The 17,186-nt window shown below is 49.2% G+C and overlaps 1 protein-coding gene across 1 annotated transcript; it reads left to right on the top strand.

Moving 5' to 3' along the window:
- The first annotated feature begins 9,508 nt into the window (after positions 1-9,508).
- On the top strand, positions 9,509-13,009 carry Hand1 (heart and neural crest derivatives expressed 1). Its single transcript, XM_020169531.2, has 2 exons — positions 9,509-10,321; positions 12,053-13,009. The coding sequence occupies exons 1-2, from the start codon at positions 9,788-9,790 to the stop codon at positions 12,155-12,157; spliced, it is 639 nt and encodes a 212-aa protein (XP_020025120.1). The 5' UTR covers positions 9,509-9,787; the 3' UTR covers positions 12,158-13,009.
- Positions 13,010-17,186: the final 4,177 nt, after the last annotated feature.

The raw sequence follows: 17,186 nt of genomic DNA, 5'->3' as shown, positions 1-17,186 counted from the left end.
TTTAAATTTTCTCTTACACTTTTCTACCTTTTCTTATTCTTCCTCAATAGTCATATGTCAAATTGAGCTATGTATCTATTGACTTCTCTGGAGTCACAGAGGAGACAAGAAAGAGAATTTTTGTCAGTAAATAGATTACTCTTAACTTCCTCTTCTCTCCATATAAGTCACAACGCAGATCACATGTCCACTCCTCATCTACAGAGCTCTGTGCATTGAAACAAGTTCCCCAAGGGGATTGGGGCACCGGGCCGACTAAACTAAGAGATCTAATGTTTATTAGGGTGATTCCCATGTGGCAAAGAAAACAGCAAAGATTAAAAAAAATTGGCCCCAGAAATTAAATTAATGAACTAAGTTTAACAAAAACAAACACATTTACCTTTTATTGGAAAAAAAGTCAAATCCTAGCTTTTGTCCTCTAGTGCCATAGCTAATTGCATCCATTATGTGTTTTTAACGGGTGCTATAAATCAGTGTGCCCATGAGAAAGCCCAGTGTTATGGGGAAGGGGGTGTTTTCCATCTCAGAGTGAAACACCTAGCAAGTGGCACATTTCCTTCAAACAAGCAGCCCAGAGCTCTCTGCTGGGTTCCTCTCCTCTCTGGTTCTGCAGTCCCTCTCCCTGCCGCCCTGCTTGCGGAGGGTTGCATAACTGCCTTTTCCGGGCCTACAAATCACAGCCCTGTCCTAATTCTTGAGCAGGCAAGGCTGTTACACTGCCCAGCCCCACAGTGCTGCATTTGTAACCCCTCTCTTTTCCAGGTTATCATCATCTGTCAGATCTGAAGTTAAACAACAAAAAACATGTCAGGTGAGTGGCTGGGAGAGATACTTGGCTGTTTATGAGAAATATTCCATTACAAAATGGAAGGATGCATCTTCCAGAGCCCTGGCTCCACCGCGCCCCCTCCAGGCTCAAAAAGGGTCCCCTTCTCCACAACAAGCTGATTAGTGTGTGGTTCCAACCAATGTTTATTCTTTCTGGCTCCACGGCAAACGCCCTTGGAAAAACCTGGCTCAATGGATGCCTGGTTGCCTGGTACATTCAGTTTCATTCAATTAGGATACCCCATTGGATACATAATGGGTTTTGGCGAGCTCAGTAGACTGATTGGTTTTTATACACATGCACAGAAAGATCTGATTTCCTCTGTGGAATTTATGGCAGAGAAGAGGCAATTAAATTAATTTCTGCTCTGGTTTCTGGAGCTTTTCTTTCTGTTCTCTCGTCTCCTGCCATCTTTGTTGCATCCCCCCCCCCCCTTTTTTTAAATAGACTTTTTTGGGGGCTTTGCTTGCATGAATGAAAATGAATTTAATAACTGCCAGCATTTGCTTTGAGTTTGAAGCTGGGTTCCACTGTGACTACTTGTTTGCTGAGTGGGTTTTAGGAAGCTAATAAGGACAATCTTGTATCCCTATGTTTGTGAGATCATGGAGTTCTTTGTCCATGTGGCTAGGGAGCAATATTCACACTGGGGATTGGGGTGGGAAGTGAGGCTTTCTAGTAGCGAACCTGCCCTAACATTTGACAGAAAAGTAAAAACCAAACTACACTTCCTCTCACCAATCACCCCTTTCCTATTTCTTTTCTGACTTCTGTTTTTTCCATCATTCATTTGTCTTCTCCTCCTCCTCTACCCCCAATACAGAACAAAATTCTTCAGCAGCAGCCAGGGGAATGGTAAGACATAGAGGCAGAAATCTAGAACAGCACTGGGAAGACGGTTGCCCCTCTTAACACACACACATACACACAGGAGAAGGCTCAAGATCCAGTTTGCAGTATGGCCACTCCACTCCAAAACCAAAGCCCTTTTATCCATCTGTAACTTTTTAAGTGAAGAATCTCCCTCATTAAACTAAAAAGACAAAGACAACTGCTGAGAGACTTCAAAATTCAATGGAAAAGTGTAAAACTCTGAACACTTCTCCTAAAGGGCAGAGAGCCTGCCAATTAATTCCCCAGCAAGGTCAGAGCTAAGCATTTTCCCAATGTCGACCTTAAATCCTTTTTTTGTCCCCCCTCCCACCAGCTTAAAGTGTGTTTACAATTAACCATTATGGGAAAGATGACTGATGTAGCTTGGTGTCGTTTAAAATAATAAGACTAATCATGATACAGTTTCTTGCCCACAGAATGTTTCTAAAAAGCTGTAGACAAAAGGGAAGGGTAGAAGAGACCCAGAATTTTCACTATCCCACCAAGCCATTGCTAGACCCTGGAGGCTCCTGTGGATTTAGACAAATGTCATTCGGCTCCCGGCCCCAGTCCCAATTTTTAAGGGGAGAGTGGAAGAAGAGCCCTCTGTCTGTTCACCATTTCTGATACATTCTACTATCTCCCAGCGCAGACTAGTCTGATCGGACTGGGTTTTCTCTACTGAAATTTATTGCGTTTCTTTGAACTAAACGCTACTGTGTATAGATCACTCTTGTCAGGTAGTGGCTGAGGGCTCAGGCAAGCACATTGGCTTGAGAGGCAGGCGGCCTTGGCGGAGCCAGCAGATTGGGATAGGATGTGCCGTACAGTTTGAGGTTCTGCTACTACCTCTAGTTCACTCTTTTGCCTACTCTGTAGAAAAGAACAACCAAGTTTAAGACGAACCCCCAAATTCTTTCCCTGAGGGAGCGGTGCTTAGAGGGGCAATCTTAAAAGGATAATGTGCTGGGGAGGGGCGGGGAGCTCCGTCAGAAAAGCGCAAGGTTCTTGGTGAGAGATGGGCTTGGGGGTGTAGCTCACTGGTAAAGCGCTCGCCTAGCACCTAAGCGAAGTCCTGCGTTCCAACCCCTGTGCTGTTAAACAAACAAACAAATAATAAATAGTAAATTCATAAAGACTCCGCCAGTCCAACTACACCAAGATGCATCACTAGTGAGAACAGCTAGCCTCTGAGGCGGATGTCGCAGTCCTGAAAGATTGTTGCCAGTTCCAGACTATCCCCAGCCCTCAGCTGGGTTTGGCTGGCAGCAGGAACCAGGAGGTAGGTGAAGTGGATTGATTCGGCCCGCCCTTCCAAATTCAGATTAGACGAGAATGGCAAAAATTCCTCTGACGTGGAAAGTAAGGGTCTGGCAGTGAAACTGACCTTCGGAGCACTGAACAAAGAGATAAACCTCTTAGCATAAAACAGCTCGGCACACGATTGACCACTGGGCTAGGGACTCGCTAGAAGCTACAGATGAGGCAACTAAGAGAAATCAAAACAAACATGCCAAACCAACATGCCTTTAGAATACACTTGTGCAGGGCCAAACAAAACCAAACCAACATGCCTTTAGAATACACTTGTGCAGGGTCAGAACACCGTTAACTCATCACCTAAAATCGAACTGAGCGCTGTGGAGCTGACCAGAGTGAAACTGCACTGAAATCAACAGGGCTGGTGAACAAACCAGAGAAAAAATCCACCTGTCTGCTCGTTCCCAACTAACCAAGGCAAGGGATTGGGCCGGGAGGACCCTGGAGGCCTTGTGGAGGGCCAGGGAGAGGCTGGTCGCCTGGTGTTGGGGAGAACCTGGCTTCGGTGGCTGTAGAGGCAGGACGCAGGGGTAGGAGGTGTCCTGTGTTTTTCGATTTACAACTGCCGCGCCCCAAGCGCTCCCATAAATTTGGGGGCCGTTTTCACCAAAACCGAGAGTTACGATTTTTCAAATAAATACACTTTCCAATCAGACTGGGTTCTGTTTAGGTTGAACGCTTCCCGAAGCAGACATCTCTCTGTTCGGAAAATACACACAGGAGGGAACGGAGCCGGGACGAAGCTCAGACGACATAAAAACTTGTGTAAACACGTTGTCATTTACAGACTTCGGAAGAGAAAGGGAATGGGGGAAGTAAGACAGAAAAAGGAGGAGAAAACACGCGCTTTATGTTTAATTCTCTCTTGAATCCTCAGGTCCCAGCCTGGAGGGGAGACACGGAAAATTTAATATTCTTTTTCCATAAGCTTGATTTATGTCACTCATTAGACAAAGGGCAGCAGCAGGTTTACCTTAAATAGATTTTGTTCTTTTGAGGCTGTTACAAACCTAAGAATGGACGAGTTCCCACCACCACCACCACATATACACATGTGCTGGTGTTCTCTTAGTTTTTCATTAGGAAAATGAAAAATCATGATAACCACATTTCTTGTCTTTTGACAGGGACAAACCAGAATGTCTTGGGCAGGTCCCTTCCCATCCTCTGGGCCTCTGTTTTGCTCCCAGTAAAACAAGGAGACTGGACACGGAATCAGGCCCAGTGCCCACAAGAATATTCGCACACAATTTTGTGCACAACTGCAGGACACTGGGAAGTCGCCAAGACAAATGGTGAAAGTTGCTTCCGGCTTGGACCCTCTCTGGTCAGAACACTTCTCATCCCAGGAAAGGGGGGGGCACAAGTGGGGACAGAGGCTGCTCTGGACCCCAAGTTCCCCCTGGAGGTTTCTGCCACTCATTGGCGGTCTGCCCTTAGGAGTCCCTCCCTGCCCGGCTCTGGCCCATTTCCCTTTCAAATGGAGAAGTTGGTCCAAGCCGAACTCTCAGTAGACACGCTGTTCTCGCACACAGGCGAGGGCTACCTAGGCTTTACATTCTAAGAACTTCGGGAGAAATCAACTCCCTGCCTATCTCTTCCCAGCCCCCGACGATCGTCCAGCTTCGGGGAGCAAGCTGAGCCAGATTGGAAAAACCTAGACCCTCTTTAGATACAGCAGAGAAATGTTTGAGGGATTTGCGCGCTCAAGCTGCGGTGTAAATGGCCCGCGGGCTGATTTATGGCGCGTTACTGCGCGACGCGATTCCCCAAGACAGCGAGAATATTTTACACCGCTCTAATATAAACAGGCGGCCGGCCGGGTCCTTTTTATGGAGTTCCTGTAATTACCCCGGCCCTGACAGGTCCTTGATTTACTGCCCTATTTAGATAAGGGGTCCGGTGCGGGGATTGCCCGTGGCGTCAAGGTCACTGGACCCGGCGGAGAGAAGGTTTTGCGGTAGGCGCCGTGGCGCGGACTCTCCGAGGCCTCCCTGGCCTGGAGCGGGGGTGAGGTGAGGGGAGGGACCCTGTGGGCGCTTTCGAACACCCAAGGCACTGAGCCACCGCGCTGATGGAGGAACTGAGTCCTGGAGGTGGCCCCCAAAGTCATTTCGCAAGGGAAATGGGGACGAAGTGGGATCTGGAACTGGAATTCAGATCTCTAGCAGTATAATCCTCCTACGTGGCGGATGCTCCCTCTCTTCCACCTCCAGCCTTATTAGAGACCTGGGTTCCGCAGGGCAGTGGGAAAGGGAAGGAACCGAACTCGGTCAGAAGCAGGGCAGACTGTCGGAAGTAAACAATGCAAGTGGAACCCAGTGGTCTAGCCTCTTTTCTCTAGTTAGGGCTTTGTAGTCGCCCTGCGGCTGCAACTCCAGTTTTTCCTCTGTGAAATTATAATCCTTAAAACAGATCCGCCATTTATCCAGAGTTACTGGTGGGTTTGGGATTTGTTCGTTTGTCTGAAGTGCTGGAGGCCTCTACCTCTGAGCTGTTCTCCACCCCAGCCCAACCAAGAGTAACTGTTTACGGTAGTAAGAGTCTCACTTATACCATTTCACTTAATCTTATACTGCAGTCTGTGCTGGGAATTACAGATTACAGAGGAGGAAACCGAGGTTCAGAAACTTCACACAGAGGAATAACAGTGCCCAGTTTAAAACCCAGGTGGGCTCCCTTCCACCTCTAGGCTCTCTTAAGCACTTCTTTAGTGCAATTTCAAACCTCTGTGTGCTTACACTCTCTTCTGTGAAATGGGATGACACTTTCTGCTCAGCCTCCTAGTATAGTCACAGAACTGACAAGTCTACATTTGAAAATTCTTAAGAATGGCAAACCAGCAGAAAGTGCTCTGGTGAGCAAGGCAGGTGAAGGGGGTGCCACACAAGAGTGTGGAACTGGCTAGGAGGACCCCCTGAGTCCCTGGTTCCTAGGGCTTTGTCTGGAGGACAGCAGAGTCCTCCTTTTGGGACTCAGGAGTCAGCATGCCCAAGAGGGACTAGAATGGGGCTCTGGGAATGACAGAATTCCAACTGTCAATTCTATCCCCCTTTTTTCCCCTGCAAATGGAGAAACTGAGGCTTGGGATTGGGAAAAACAGAGTAAGGTGCTAAACAGACCTCAACTGGAAGCCACATCTCTGCCTTTCAGCCTAAAGCAATTTTGGTCAAACCTCTTGGTTGCAGACCTCCCTTTATCATTACAGACTGGGGCAAGGGAGAGAACATTCTCACCAGGTCCTCCTCACTGTCCCAGGGTTCTGCCGGCACTCACTCCTCACACATCAAAGCCCACTGGCTGGCATTAAAGCACTTTGGACAGCTGGGTCTGGATCCAGGAACCTTGCTGTTTCTCTGGCCATGATGCTGGGACCTGCCCAGCTCGCAGCCCTAATAGATCCCTTAAGGCTAAGTTCCCGGTGTGAGTTCGGGGAGGGAGTATTGAGGGCAGAATGTTAGTTCTGAGACATTGATGGCTGGTGGCACCCTGCTCTTTAATACTCACAGGGCAGTCTTGGGACTTTCAAGGGGCCTCTGGTGCCGGAGCTCCTCACCAAGTACTGACAATTCATTCCCTACTGGACTAAGCAGGCAGATATTTGGAAGGCGCATGCTGACTGAGTGGTCTGAGTAATGTAAATGAGACTTGTGGGTGGGAGAGTTGTGTATTATGTGGATCATAGCATATTCCCGAGCAAGTACAAGTCATCGTCGTGAAAGCCTTGCTCATGTGAATACAGTTACATAACTTCCTTTGGAGGGCTTGTGAAAGTGACTACACAGGTGAGGCTAATAATATATGCCAAATTGAATGTGTGGAGTTTGTGTACCTATTTGTAAACGTGTGAGGATGTCCATCTGAGAGCACTTGTGCATGAGTAATGTTGGATGGTAGGGTTTTTGTTTTTGTTTTTGAGACTGGGTCTCACGTTGTTGCCCAGGCTGGCATCTAATCCAGTTTCTTAGCTGAAGTGACCCTCCTTGTTGAAGCCTCCTTGAGCTGTTGGGACAGGCACAGAGGTAATATGTAGTGCTGGCTAATCTGGTGGGTTCTTATAGGTTTGGGCTACGAACACAATTGTGAGAAAGTGTAAGAAAATACAAAGTACTTGTGTAAACCCCTGCGTCTTATGTGTTGTACTATATGACTGTGGTCTTTCTACATGTCTGAGTGTAGGACAGGTAGTGGCTCCTAGCTGTAACCCATCTGAAGCCCAATGAGAACCCGGTGGGTGACAGAGTTAAAGTGTAAAATCTCAGGAATGATGAGTATTGAAATACTGTGTGTATGGCAGGTGACAGTGTGTATTGTCGCGAGAATGCACATATTTTGGGGCATCTTGTCACGGCGAGGTTGCGAACCTATGTACATGTACAGGTGTACGTGTAGTCGTAGGGCCTCATGTTGCAGTACGAGCAGCTGCTGGTAAAAATCGTGCTTGGATTAGTTGAGAACTGAGGTCCTTCTCCACAGAGTACTTCTTCCCTCTACCTGCACACCCTCACTCAGGAGAGCCTCCGGGTTGGCGAGGCACCGGACTCCGCGGAGCCGGAGCCGCGGCTGAAATGTGTGCCTGCTTTCCCTCCCCGCGAGCCTCGGGCACCGCGCTCAGCCCAGCCCCTGAGCTGCTGGCGCCAGGCGCCGGGGAGAGCGGCGGGTTTCCAGCCCGCCTCAGGCAGGAAACCAGGACCTCCCTCTGCCGCTTCCCCACCTTCCGCACCTCTAGGGCCCACAGCCCCACCGGCTCTCACAGGTGGAACCGGTCAACTCTGACCTAAGCGACTGTCCCCGTCTTTCCTGAATGTCGCCTCCATTCACCCCCAAAGTATGGGTATTCTCACAGAAATATACATCTACAACCACAGTACACACAGTATCTCAATATTATGCCTTCCTAGGATTTTACGTTTTACACTTTACCTCTGTCACCCACAGGGTACACATTCTGTTTCAGATAACTTTCCATTTAACCACTCCCTACTGGACCTCAAGGGGGAATACTTCATCCTGTCTAGACCCCGCTTTCTCTGTCTGCACAAGGAGAGCGCCCCTCCCAAACCCCGCTGGATTTGGACTACTAATTGTGCCCGGCACATCGCATGCGTAATAAATAATTTTTGAGTGAATGAATACATAATAATTTTGCTTTCTTAAAAAGAGCACTTCACAGAATCTCCTTTCATCCTTACCTGACATTGGGTTTGAGAGAAAAGCACACTTCCTGTACTCCACCTAGGAAAGGGGCACAGATGGGAAAGTTGGTGAGTCCCACGTACGTGGACATCAGCTAGGAAACCACCTTAAAACGAGGACCTAGAGTCCCCAGGCTGAAGCGCCACCACCCTGGGATTCCCAGGTTCCCGCGAACCTGGGAAAGCCCAGGGCGGAGAGAATCAGACCGGCGGGAAAGTGCCCTACACGGTGTGTGGGAGGGGAGCAGGAGAGAGCTGTGTAGCGGGACCATGCCTCTCTGAACGGGTGAATGTGAGATGCTCCCTCTGCGCGAATCTCGGGGATGCTGTGCAGGACTGGATCTCCTGCATGGGTTTTCCGCCTAACGCTGGTTTCTCGCACTGTGAGCTTTAGAGAACCAAATATTCTCAAGGGATGACGATCTGGGTGAAGTGGCTCAGCATAGCTTTGCTTCTACTCCTATGGGGCTAGTACGGCGGAGAGACTGGAGTTCTGCAGGACGGATGCCCTAAGGCCAAGGCGGACTCTAGGCTGCCTCGGCATCCGTCTGGCCGGTTGGCCTTTACACTGAATCAGGCGCCTTCGAGGCGAGAAGAGCAGAACTCAGCCCCTTGAGCTCAAACAAACCGGTAAATGCCCATGGGCTTGGAGTCCGTTGCCTCTCTCTCCCTCAACTCCCACCCCGCTCTCTGCAAGGCTTCTCTGCTGCTCAGTAGCAGTCTGCCAGTCTGGCAGCGAAGTGGGAGAACTGGCTGGCTGGTAACGATCCAGTGCGTGAGAGGCTCCCAGTCCGGCCAGTGAGGTCGATGACTATAGGGCGGGGCGGGAAGGCATTAGGGATGAACCTTTAGGCCTATCCAGCTTCCCGCAGCGCCCCTTAATCTTCTGGCTCCGACGCCCAGCAGAGCAGTTGCAACTCGGGAATGGGGACGCTGGAACTCCTGTTTTGAACTCGGAACAGTCTAGGAACAAGAACCATTTTCTCTCTGGGCCTCAGTCACCCTATCTAGGTGAAGACTTTCTTTTCGCTGATGATTCTAGGTTCCTTTTCTTTGATCTACATGGAGGGGGTGGCAGCAACAGTCCAGGGCGTTGGCAGGCCAGTGCCTCAAGTACATAGCCCCCGCCCTTCCAGGCCGGAACGCGGGGAGAGGGGAGGAATGGAGGCGGGGCCGGTTCCCAGTCCCCGCTGGCGGCCTGGAGTGGCGCTAGCTGAGCGTAAAACCTGGGATGGCCACCGCCCCCACCCAGTTTCACCTCCCCGCCCCCCTGCCATTGGCTCCAGGGCGAGGTTGACATCAAAGCCGCGGCCTTATATAAGCTAGATCCTGAAGGGGAGTCGTAGAAGGGTTAAACAGGTCTTTGAGCATCGGCATCCTTGCCCGCGACAGAATCCCACAAGAAGACGGCAGGCCTCGCGCGTCATCTTCAACCTTGCCCAGGACTCCCTTAAAGCCCGCGCCCTGCGGTGCGCGGCCCGGGAGCCTGCGGGTGGCCCCGGTAGTCTGTGGGGCGCATGGGGCGGCGCTAATCGGACTGGTGGTGCAGGCCAGGAGCCTCTCCAACATGAACCTCGTGGGCAGCTACGCACACCATCACCACGCACACCCCGCGCACCCAATGCTCCACGAGCCCTTTCTCTTTGGTCCGGCCTCTCGCTGTCACCAGGAGCGGCCCTACTTCCAAAGCTGGCTGTTGAGCCCGGCTGACGCTGCCCCGGATTTCCCTGCTGGCGGACCACCACCCACAGCCGCGTTGGCTGCGGCTGCCTACGGTCCGGACGCCAGGCCAGGTCAGAGCCCCGGGCGGCTGGAGGCGCTCGGCGGCCGACTGGGCCGGCGGAAAGGCTCAGGACCCAAGAAAGAGCGGAGACGCACGGAGAGTATTAATAGCGCGTTCGCGGAGCTGCGCGAGTGCATCCCCAACGTGCCAGCTGACACCAAGCTCTCAAAGATCAAGACTCTGCGTCTAGCCACCAGCTACATCGCCTACTTGATGGACGTGCTGGCCAAGGATGCACAGGCTGGAGACCCTGAAGCCTTTAAGGCTGAACTTAAAAAGGCGGATGGCAGCCGCGAGAGCAAACGGAAAAGGGAGCTGGTGAGTCCTGGGGCCTGTAAGTTCCAGACCAGGGTGCCGAGCGGGTTAGGGCCCTTGCAGGCAGTGGAAGAAGACTGTTGTGTGTGCGATTTTGAAAGGCTAGGGGGAGTTCTGAGATTATGGTAATGTGCCTTTTTGTGCATGGAGGGAGGCAGATTCGTAATGAAAGTCAGTTATAATGTGGGATAATGCTGGTAAAATTGAATGAACACAGGTTCTTCAAATTTTTGGAAGAGGTCTTAGAACCGGCTTTAAGAGTTGGTTGAGCTGGCTGCTGGTGTCTCACGCCTGTAATTCCAGCTGCTCAGGAGGCAGAGATCAAGAGGATCGCGATTCAAAGTCAGCCCGGGCACATAGTTCGCGAGACCCTATCTCGAAAATAGCCATCACAAAAAAAGGTCCGGCGAAGTGGCCCACAGTGTAGGTCCTGAGTTCAAACCCCAGTACCAAAAAAAAAAAAAAAAAAAAAGAGTCGGTTGAAAGCCTTGGTTGTTGGACCACTAAAAAGAACGCAGTACATTTTACTTTCCTGGTTCATCTTTGTACTGTCCTGGGAGCCAAAATGAGAATGAATGTAAGAGTTCCTTACTTTACTGTGAGTATGAGTATGTACTCAGTAACTGCTTTCAAACGGCCTTTGCTGGAGAGGCTGATCTACTTCCATCATTGTATATACGCAGATAGGGCAACTGAGGCACAGAGTGGGACAAAACATGAAAGATCAGAGGTAGAGGTAGGATAAAATGGGTCGGGTTCTCAACTTTTAGTCCAGAGCGCTACATTGGCAGCACTCCCAGTGGGCTGATTTGGAGGGCAACCTCAATACTTTGTTTGTAAACAAGCAAGAGCAGCTTTGGACTTTGGAGATAGCAATCCCTACTCGGCTTTTCTGGGTCATCGCCAGTTAGGGTGATATTTTGTGGAGCTGGGTTTCCCTAAACAGGGATGCGGGACCTCTGAACAGGCTAGCGAATGAGTTTCTCCAGGTTGGTGCGCGTAGGCCCGCCGCGGTGGAGCGGACTGGAGAGCTTCGCTGCGTTCTGACCCTCGGGGCCTGTGGCAAACTAGGGAAAGTTCACTTGGGGGCAGATTGGCATCTAGTTTCTAAGCAACGGACGTGGACTGGAGGAGACGCAGGCTCCAGGGCCACCACGGTGGAGGTAGTTATTGGGCAGATCCCTATTCCCCACACAGGATTGCCTCCTTCAAGTAGCACAACTAGGTTCCTGGTAAGGGAGCCCGGAAGGACACTAGGCAGACCGACTCCTTCCTTCCTTTTTCCTTCGCGGAACAATCTGAGGCTTCCAGCTCTAGCCGATCCAACTTGGTATCCACGCCAGATGCTAAGCCAGATTAGAAAGCCCGCAGGACGTGCAGGTCGGGGGAGCAGATTCTTGAGCGGGAAAAGGCTAATTGCTATTCCAACCCCCTGCAGTGGTTTGGCTACAAAGCCAAACCATCGCGCATCAGTTTGACCAGACGCGCCGAGAAATCTCGTTTCCAAACCTCTCAAGCTGCCCAGACCATCCAGGATCCCAGGAACTTGGCGCATAAAGGCAAATTTATGAGCCTGTTTGCCTATTTCGCAAACAGAAATCCGTCACTTATTTAAAGGCTCCCGTTACTGCTCCCAACACCTTACTCCCCACCCCCACCTCCAAACGGGTGATTGGAGCAGAACAATCTAAACCTATCTTTCTCGCCTCTTTTCTTCTGTGTGTCCTTTGGCAGCCGCAGCACGAAGGTTTTCCTCCTGCCCTGGGCCCAGGGGAGAAGAGGATTAAAGGCCGCACCGGCTGGCCGCAGCAAGTCTGGGCGCTGGAGTTAAACCAGTGAGCCGAGACCCTCGTCACCGAGGACCTGGCCACGGCTGGCCGACCCGGAACTCTGGGAGGAAAGGAAAGCAGCAGCGAAGGCCATGCTCTGGTTCCGCAGGCTTGTGGAAGCGCATCGCGGAGTCTCTGCTGAGTGCTGGCAGGTCGCCGGCTGCAACCACACACTTGGATCGCACGTGCAATGTCATTAGAAATTATCTTTAATACAGTAAGAGAAAAAGAAATATATATATATAAATATATATCCACTTCTAACCAAGGGCGGCTCTTGGAGGCACGTTGCAGGAAGGAGAGACTGCAGAATTCAAGAGCCCAAAGACACACCCCCAAGGCCATCCTCTCTCTCTGGCTCTTTCTGTCTTGTCCCTGTCTCGCTTTTCGTCAGAATCCCCCGACGCCTCCTTCTCGAATTAAAATGCAATAAAAGGAATTAACAGTTTTCTGCCAGGGAAAGAGAATCACAACCAGGAAGATGGAGGGGTGCCTTTTGCCGTTCTCTTTGAAACAACAGTGTTTTATTTTTCTTTTTGTCGTTCCACTTCCTACCTAGAGGGAAGTAGTTACTGGTCGGATCCCAACCGCCCACGCCAAGCTGCCTCCTTCAAGTAGCACGCTGGTTTCCAAGGGAAACCTATTTTTTTCCTGTTCTTTTCTTCCTTTCTTTCTCCTTCACGTCTTTTCTTTTCCTTCTCTTTATTTCTAAAAAAAATTTCCCCTATGTTGTAAAGTTTTTATGTATTTAAACTACCTACCATGCCTGATGCTCAGGTGTTTATCTCCCCATCCCCGCCCCTTTTCTACCTCAGATCCGATGACCACTCACCGCCCTCCCCCCTTTTGCCAAAGCAGTATCTATGCTCTTGACTAATAAAAAGTTTTCTGAAATCCTCTGAGGCCCGTGTGATATCTCAGTCAGGATCCAGCTCCAGGGTTTCTGCTGGATTGGAAGTCGGCGTTCTTTTCCTCCTTTGATAAATACCAAACCAGACTGCAAATCAGGCCGAGGGAAGAGGGCAGATAAAGAATTTATTCCTGGAACAGAGAGTAAAATTTCTAGGCTGTAGCAGTAGGACAGGGTAACTTATACGAATGGGGAGAAATGAAAACTGGAAATAAATTTAACTCCTAGAGACTTACTCCAGTGGGCATTGGCAGATTAGTACACACTGGTGTTTGCAGACTGTGGTTTGGTGGGGGTTTTGGGAAGGGAAGGGGTCTGTCACACAAATGAGCAGTGTCCCTGTGCAGGGTAGCTTGGAGGAAGGGATGTAGCTGGGAATGCTTTCCCTTTCTCAATCCCGTGTGTGAAATTCTGAACATATTAGGTAGGGGATGTACATGCCTTGGTGCAGCAACTTAAACGGAGCCCCGTGACTGTGCAGGTCCTATGAGAGTCTGCTCTAGTACAGCTACAAGCACAAAGGCGGTAAAGGACTAGAGAGTCCTAGTAGCTAATATTATTTTATACATGAGTAAAATAAGCTTGCGAGTGTTTATGGTTAAACTGAGATTTCGCTCCAGCAGCAGAGCACTCAAAAATATTTGTGAGCACATGGATTTGTGCAAAGAGATTTTATGTATGTATGTGTGTGTGTGTGTTGCCCGCACTTGTGGAGTGAGAGTGGGTCTCGGTGTCCCCATCTATGCATATCCATGGCTGACTGTAGACTTAATAAATGCGGGTGCATTTGCCCAGAGGCACAGAAGCGAGTTGGGCTATACAAGGGCGGACAAATGCTGGCGTTTACGCGTCCATGAATGACAAGAATGTACCAACAATTAGTTTTATTTGCGCGCAGCCGTATGCACTGTTGAGCGCTTTGTTTCCTAACAGCTGTCAGGCTGGTCCGAGGGGTCGCGGCTCTGCAGGCTTGCACCCCGGAGGAGGCGGCAAAACTCGCTTTCGTGCTCCACACCCGAGCTTGAGCTCTTGGGTTGGGGACAAGAAAGGAGACCCTGGGCAGTTCTGGGCAGGGCTTCTCCGGGCACCAGGCGTGCCCCAGTCGCCTCAGCCCGGCACCGGGGTGAATATGGGGCTCCATTACTCTTGGCTGTTAACACCGTGGTAGGGGCAGAGCGGCCACGCGGGCCTCTCCGGACACGAAGGAGTTAATATAAGGTGTTTTATGGGCGCGAAGAAACGGTGGGGGAGGTGTGAGCTTCTCACTACTCTTGCTCCCCTACTTCTTTCTTTTTTTCTTCTCGCCACCAACCACCAGATCAAACAGGCCAGCGATTTAACTAGGGCAACACCTCGCCATAATGAGCCGGCCCCACCCGCCCCTCCCCCGCCTCTGTTCAGGCCTGAGGCTCCAAGGCCTCTTCGGGAGGATTAGAAAGAAAAACCCAGGTTTCTTTATATTTTTCTTTACACGAACTGGGAATCCTCTTGGAAATTCTGGAATGCGCGAGGATAACGGAGATCCTGGGAGCAAGCCACCCAGCACCGAGGGGACCTTATCTAGATTCGAACCCGGGACTCCAGTTTAGCTTATAGACAAACCTGTGGCTCTACACAGGGCCCAGCTCTCGGGACTATTTTTAGCAAAGCGAAGTATCCGAGGCACGGGAAGAATGCGCGCCCGCGTCCTGCTTCCCTACTGCCAGAGAAAGGAGAGGAGTACCTATCCTGGGTACCTCTGTGGCAGCCAGAGCCAAGTCTGGGGTAATCAGCCCTCTCCCCAAAACCCCATGCAGCTGGCTCCAAAAACCACTTTGGGAAGTGAGGGCTTGGTCTTTAAATGCGGTCTTGGTTGTCTGGGCAGGACCTCAGAAGCCAATCTGGGAGCCGCCACCCACTGAGCAGGTCGCCAGATTTCTCCCATGCCCCCCAACCTTTTCTTCACCGGCCCGAAACAAACAGTCTCAGCCTAGTCCGCGAGAGAAGAACCGAGTCGCTCCACACTGCCCAACCCAGTCTGCGCCCAGATCCAGCTCTTCACTGCCACGACAACCACGACCACCGTCACCACCGGCTGTTAAGGCTCTCTCATCCTTTAGCCCCCACTTCTTCCCCAAATATCTTCCCCGCTCTTTTTATTAGCAAGTATTAATTGTAAAAAGGGGGTTTTCACTGTGATATTTCCATGCATGCATACTTTGATCAAAATCACCCCCTTTATTACTCTTTCTTATCACTCCCTCTCCTTTTTGAACAATTTTTAACGGTTTCATTATTCTGTTTTCATGCATGCATATGAAGTACTCCAAACATATTCACACACACACCCTTTCACCCTTTCCTTTCACTCTCCTCCTCCCGGTGGCTCCCTTCCCAAACTGAACCTTCCTCCCACTCCCAATTTTTACACTTCTGTCATTCACTTTTTGAAATATCTTTAGAGTCTGATGTTTACTTCCTTATGTTCTACTCAGGGATCAATACTTTGTCAGACACCTCCAACAGGCTTGGCAGAAGCAGTGCCATCATTATTATTTTTAATTATCTTTTTATATAGAATGGTCATGAACTTAAAAATAAACTCCAGGAATTTATCATAAGAAAATACTCATTGATGTTATAAAAGCTTTAACTAGAGGACAATTGGACTAAGGAGCTAAATCTTGGAAAAGCCCCCATGTGGTCTAATTAGAGACCTAGTTAAATAAATCCATCAGTACAGCGAGTTATACCTGGCCTTTAGAAAAAAAAATGTGGGAATTGACATGGAAATTGTTCATGGTTTAAGTGGGAAAACCCTTTCCATGTTACTAAACATTGTTGTGACTGCTTTGTGTGAAAAAGTAAGTAAATAGATAAATAAATATCATTTGTAGAGAAAAAGGGGGAGAATATGCATCTAATACCCTTACTTCTGATTTGTGGAATAAAGGCAATTTTTACTTTTCCTCTGGCTTAGCTATATTTTTCTAAAATTTTTAATAATGAATAAATACTATTATTGAGATAAAAATTAAAGTGCAATTCCCTTCTGTTTTTTCCTGTTGCCATTTTTTTGAGTGCCTACCATAGGTACTGCAATATAAATATAATGAATAGAGAAGATCCTAATAATGATCACAAATTAACATACAAAGGTAAATATCCATCTTGAAGAGTTATTATTCCTTCCACACAACACATATGTCCTTTCCTTACATCAAAACCTATTGGTGACTGAAATAATAACAACAGCTAAAATATACGAAACAAATCATTTAAACCCTTAGCAGGCATTATTTCATATAAGCCTCACAGGGTTTTGTGAAGTCCTTATTAAGGCAGCTGAGGCTCAGAGAGGTGAAGGATTTCATTCAAGGTCATATAGATGGTAAAAGGCAAATTGGGCTTGGATCAAAGTGCAAATCCGGCTGCCTTCAGAGACCTGGCTTTTCCCTGTATCTTGAAGCATGTCCAGGTTGTGTGTCTGTACATAAGCAACCAAATACAGCTTCTTTCCATCTGATTTTCCCTGGTCCTTAAAGTAAGGCAGAGAGAGAGAAGTCAGTCAGTCTAGCCCCTGCTGGGCCTGTGAGTGGATCCCTGTGTAAAATCTCTAGGTCCTTTCCTGATGGCAAGGGCAGCCTTGGGATTACAGGAGCCCACTTTCTGCTGGTGAGAAGCTCAGCATGATTTCCTTTGCAGCAGCTGCTGGTGTTGGTTTGCAGTAGTGCACTCACCTTTCCTCCATACCTCTGCTCCTGTAAGTAGATTTTTCTCCCTTAGTCTAGAAGGGAGTCAGGCAGGAATGATACTCTCAATGTACAGACAGGGAAAGGAAGAGCCAGAGGGTGAAGAAGAGCTCAGGGCCAGGGGACAGTCAAAAGTGGAGTTAGAAGGCAGGTCTGCAGGCTTCAGGCCTGAAAAGGAAAAGGCAGGGGGCACTTTCTCTCTATGCAACTGGCAGTTAAGCTTAGAGTCTTATTAAATACCCATGAAAGAAACGAAACCAAAAAATCAGCCACTCTCATTTTTAAATGAAAAGTGACTGGGAAGAAAAAATATGCACTCTCTGACATGTCTGACACTAGCCTCCTGATTTAAACCCAATTTGTTTGAAAAAAATATTTTTTTTCAGTTGAGAGAGTTT

Source organism: Castor canadensis, chromosome 16 (genome assembly GCF_047511655.1).
Source record: "Castor canadensis chromosome 16, mCasCan1.hap1v2, whole genome shotgun sequence".
NCBI lineage: Eukaryota > Metazoa > Chordata > Mammalia > Rodentia > Castoridae > Castor > Castor canadensis.
The sequence above is the reverse complement of the archived record's forward strand: the minus strand, read 5'-3'. Positions and strand labels throughout refer to the sequence as shown.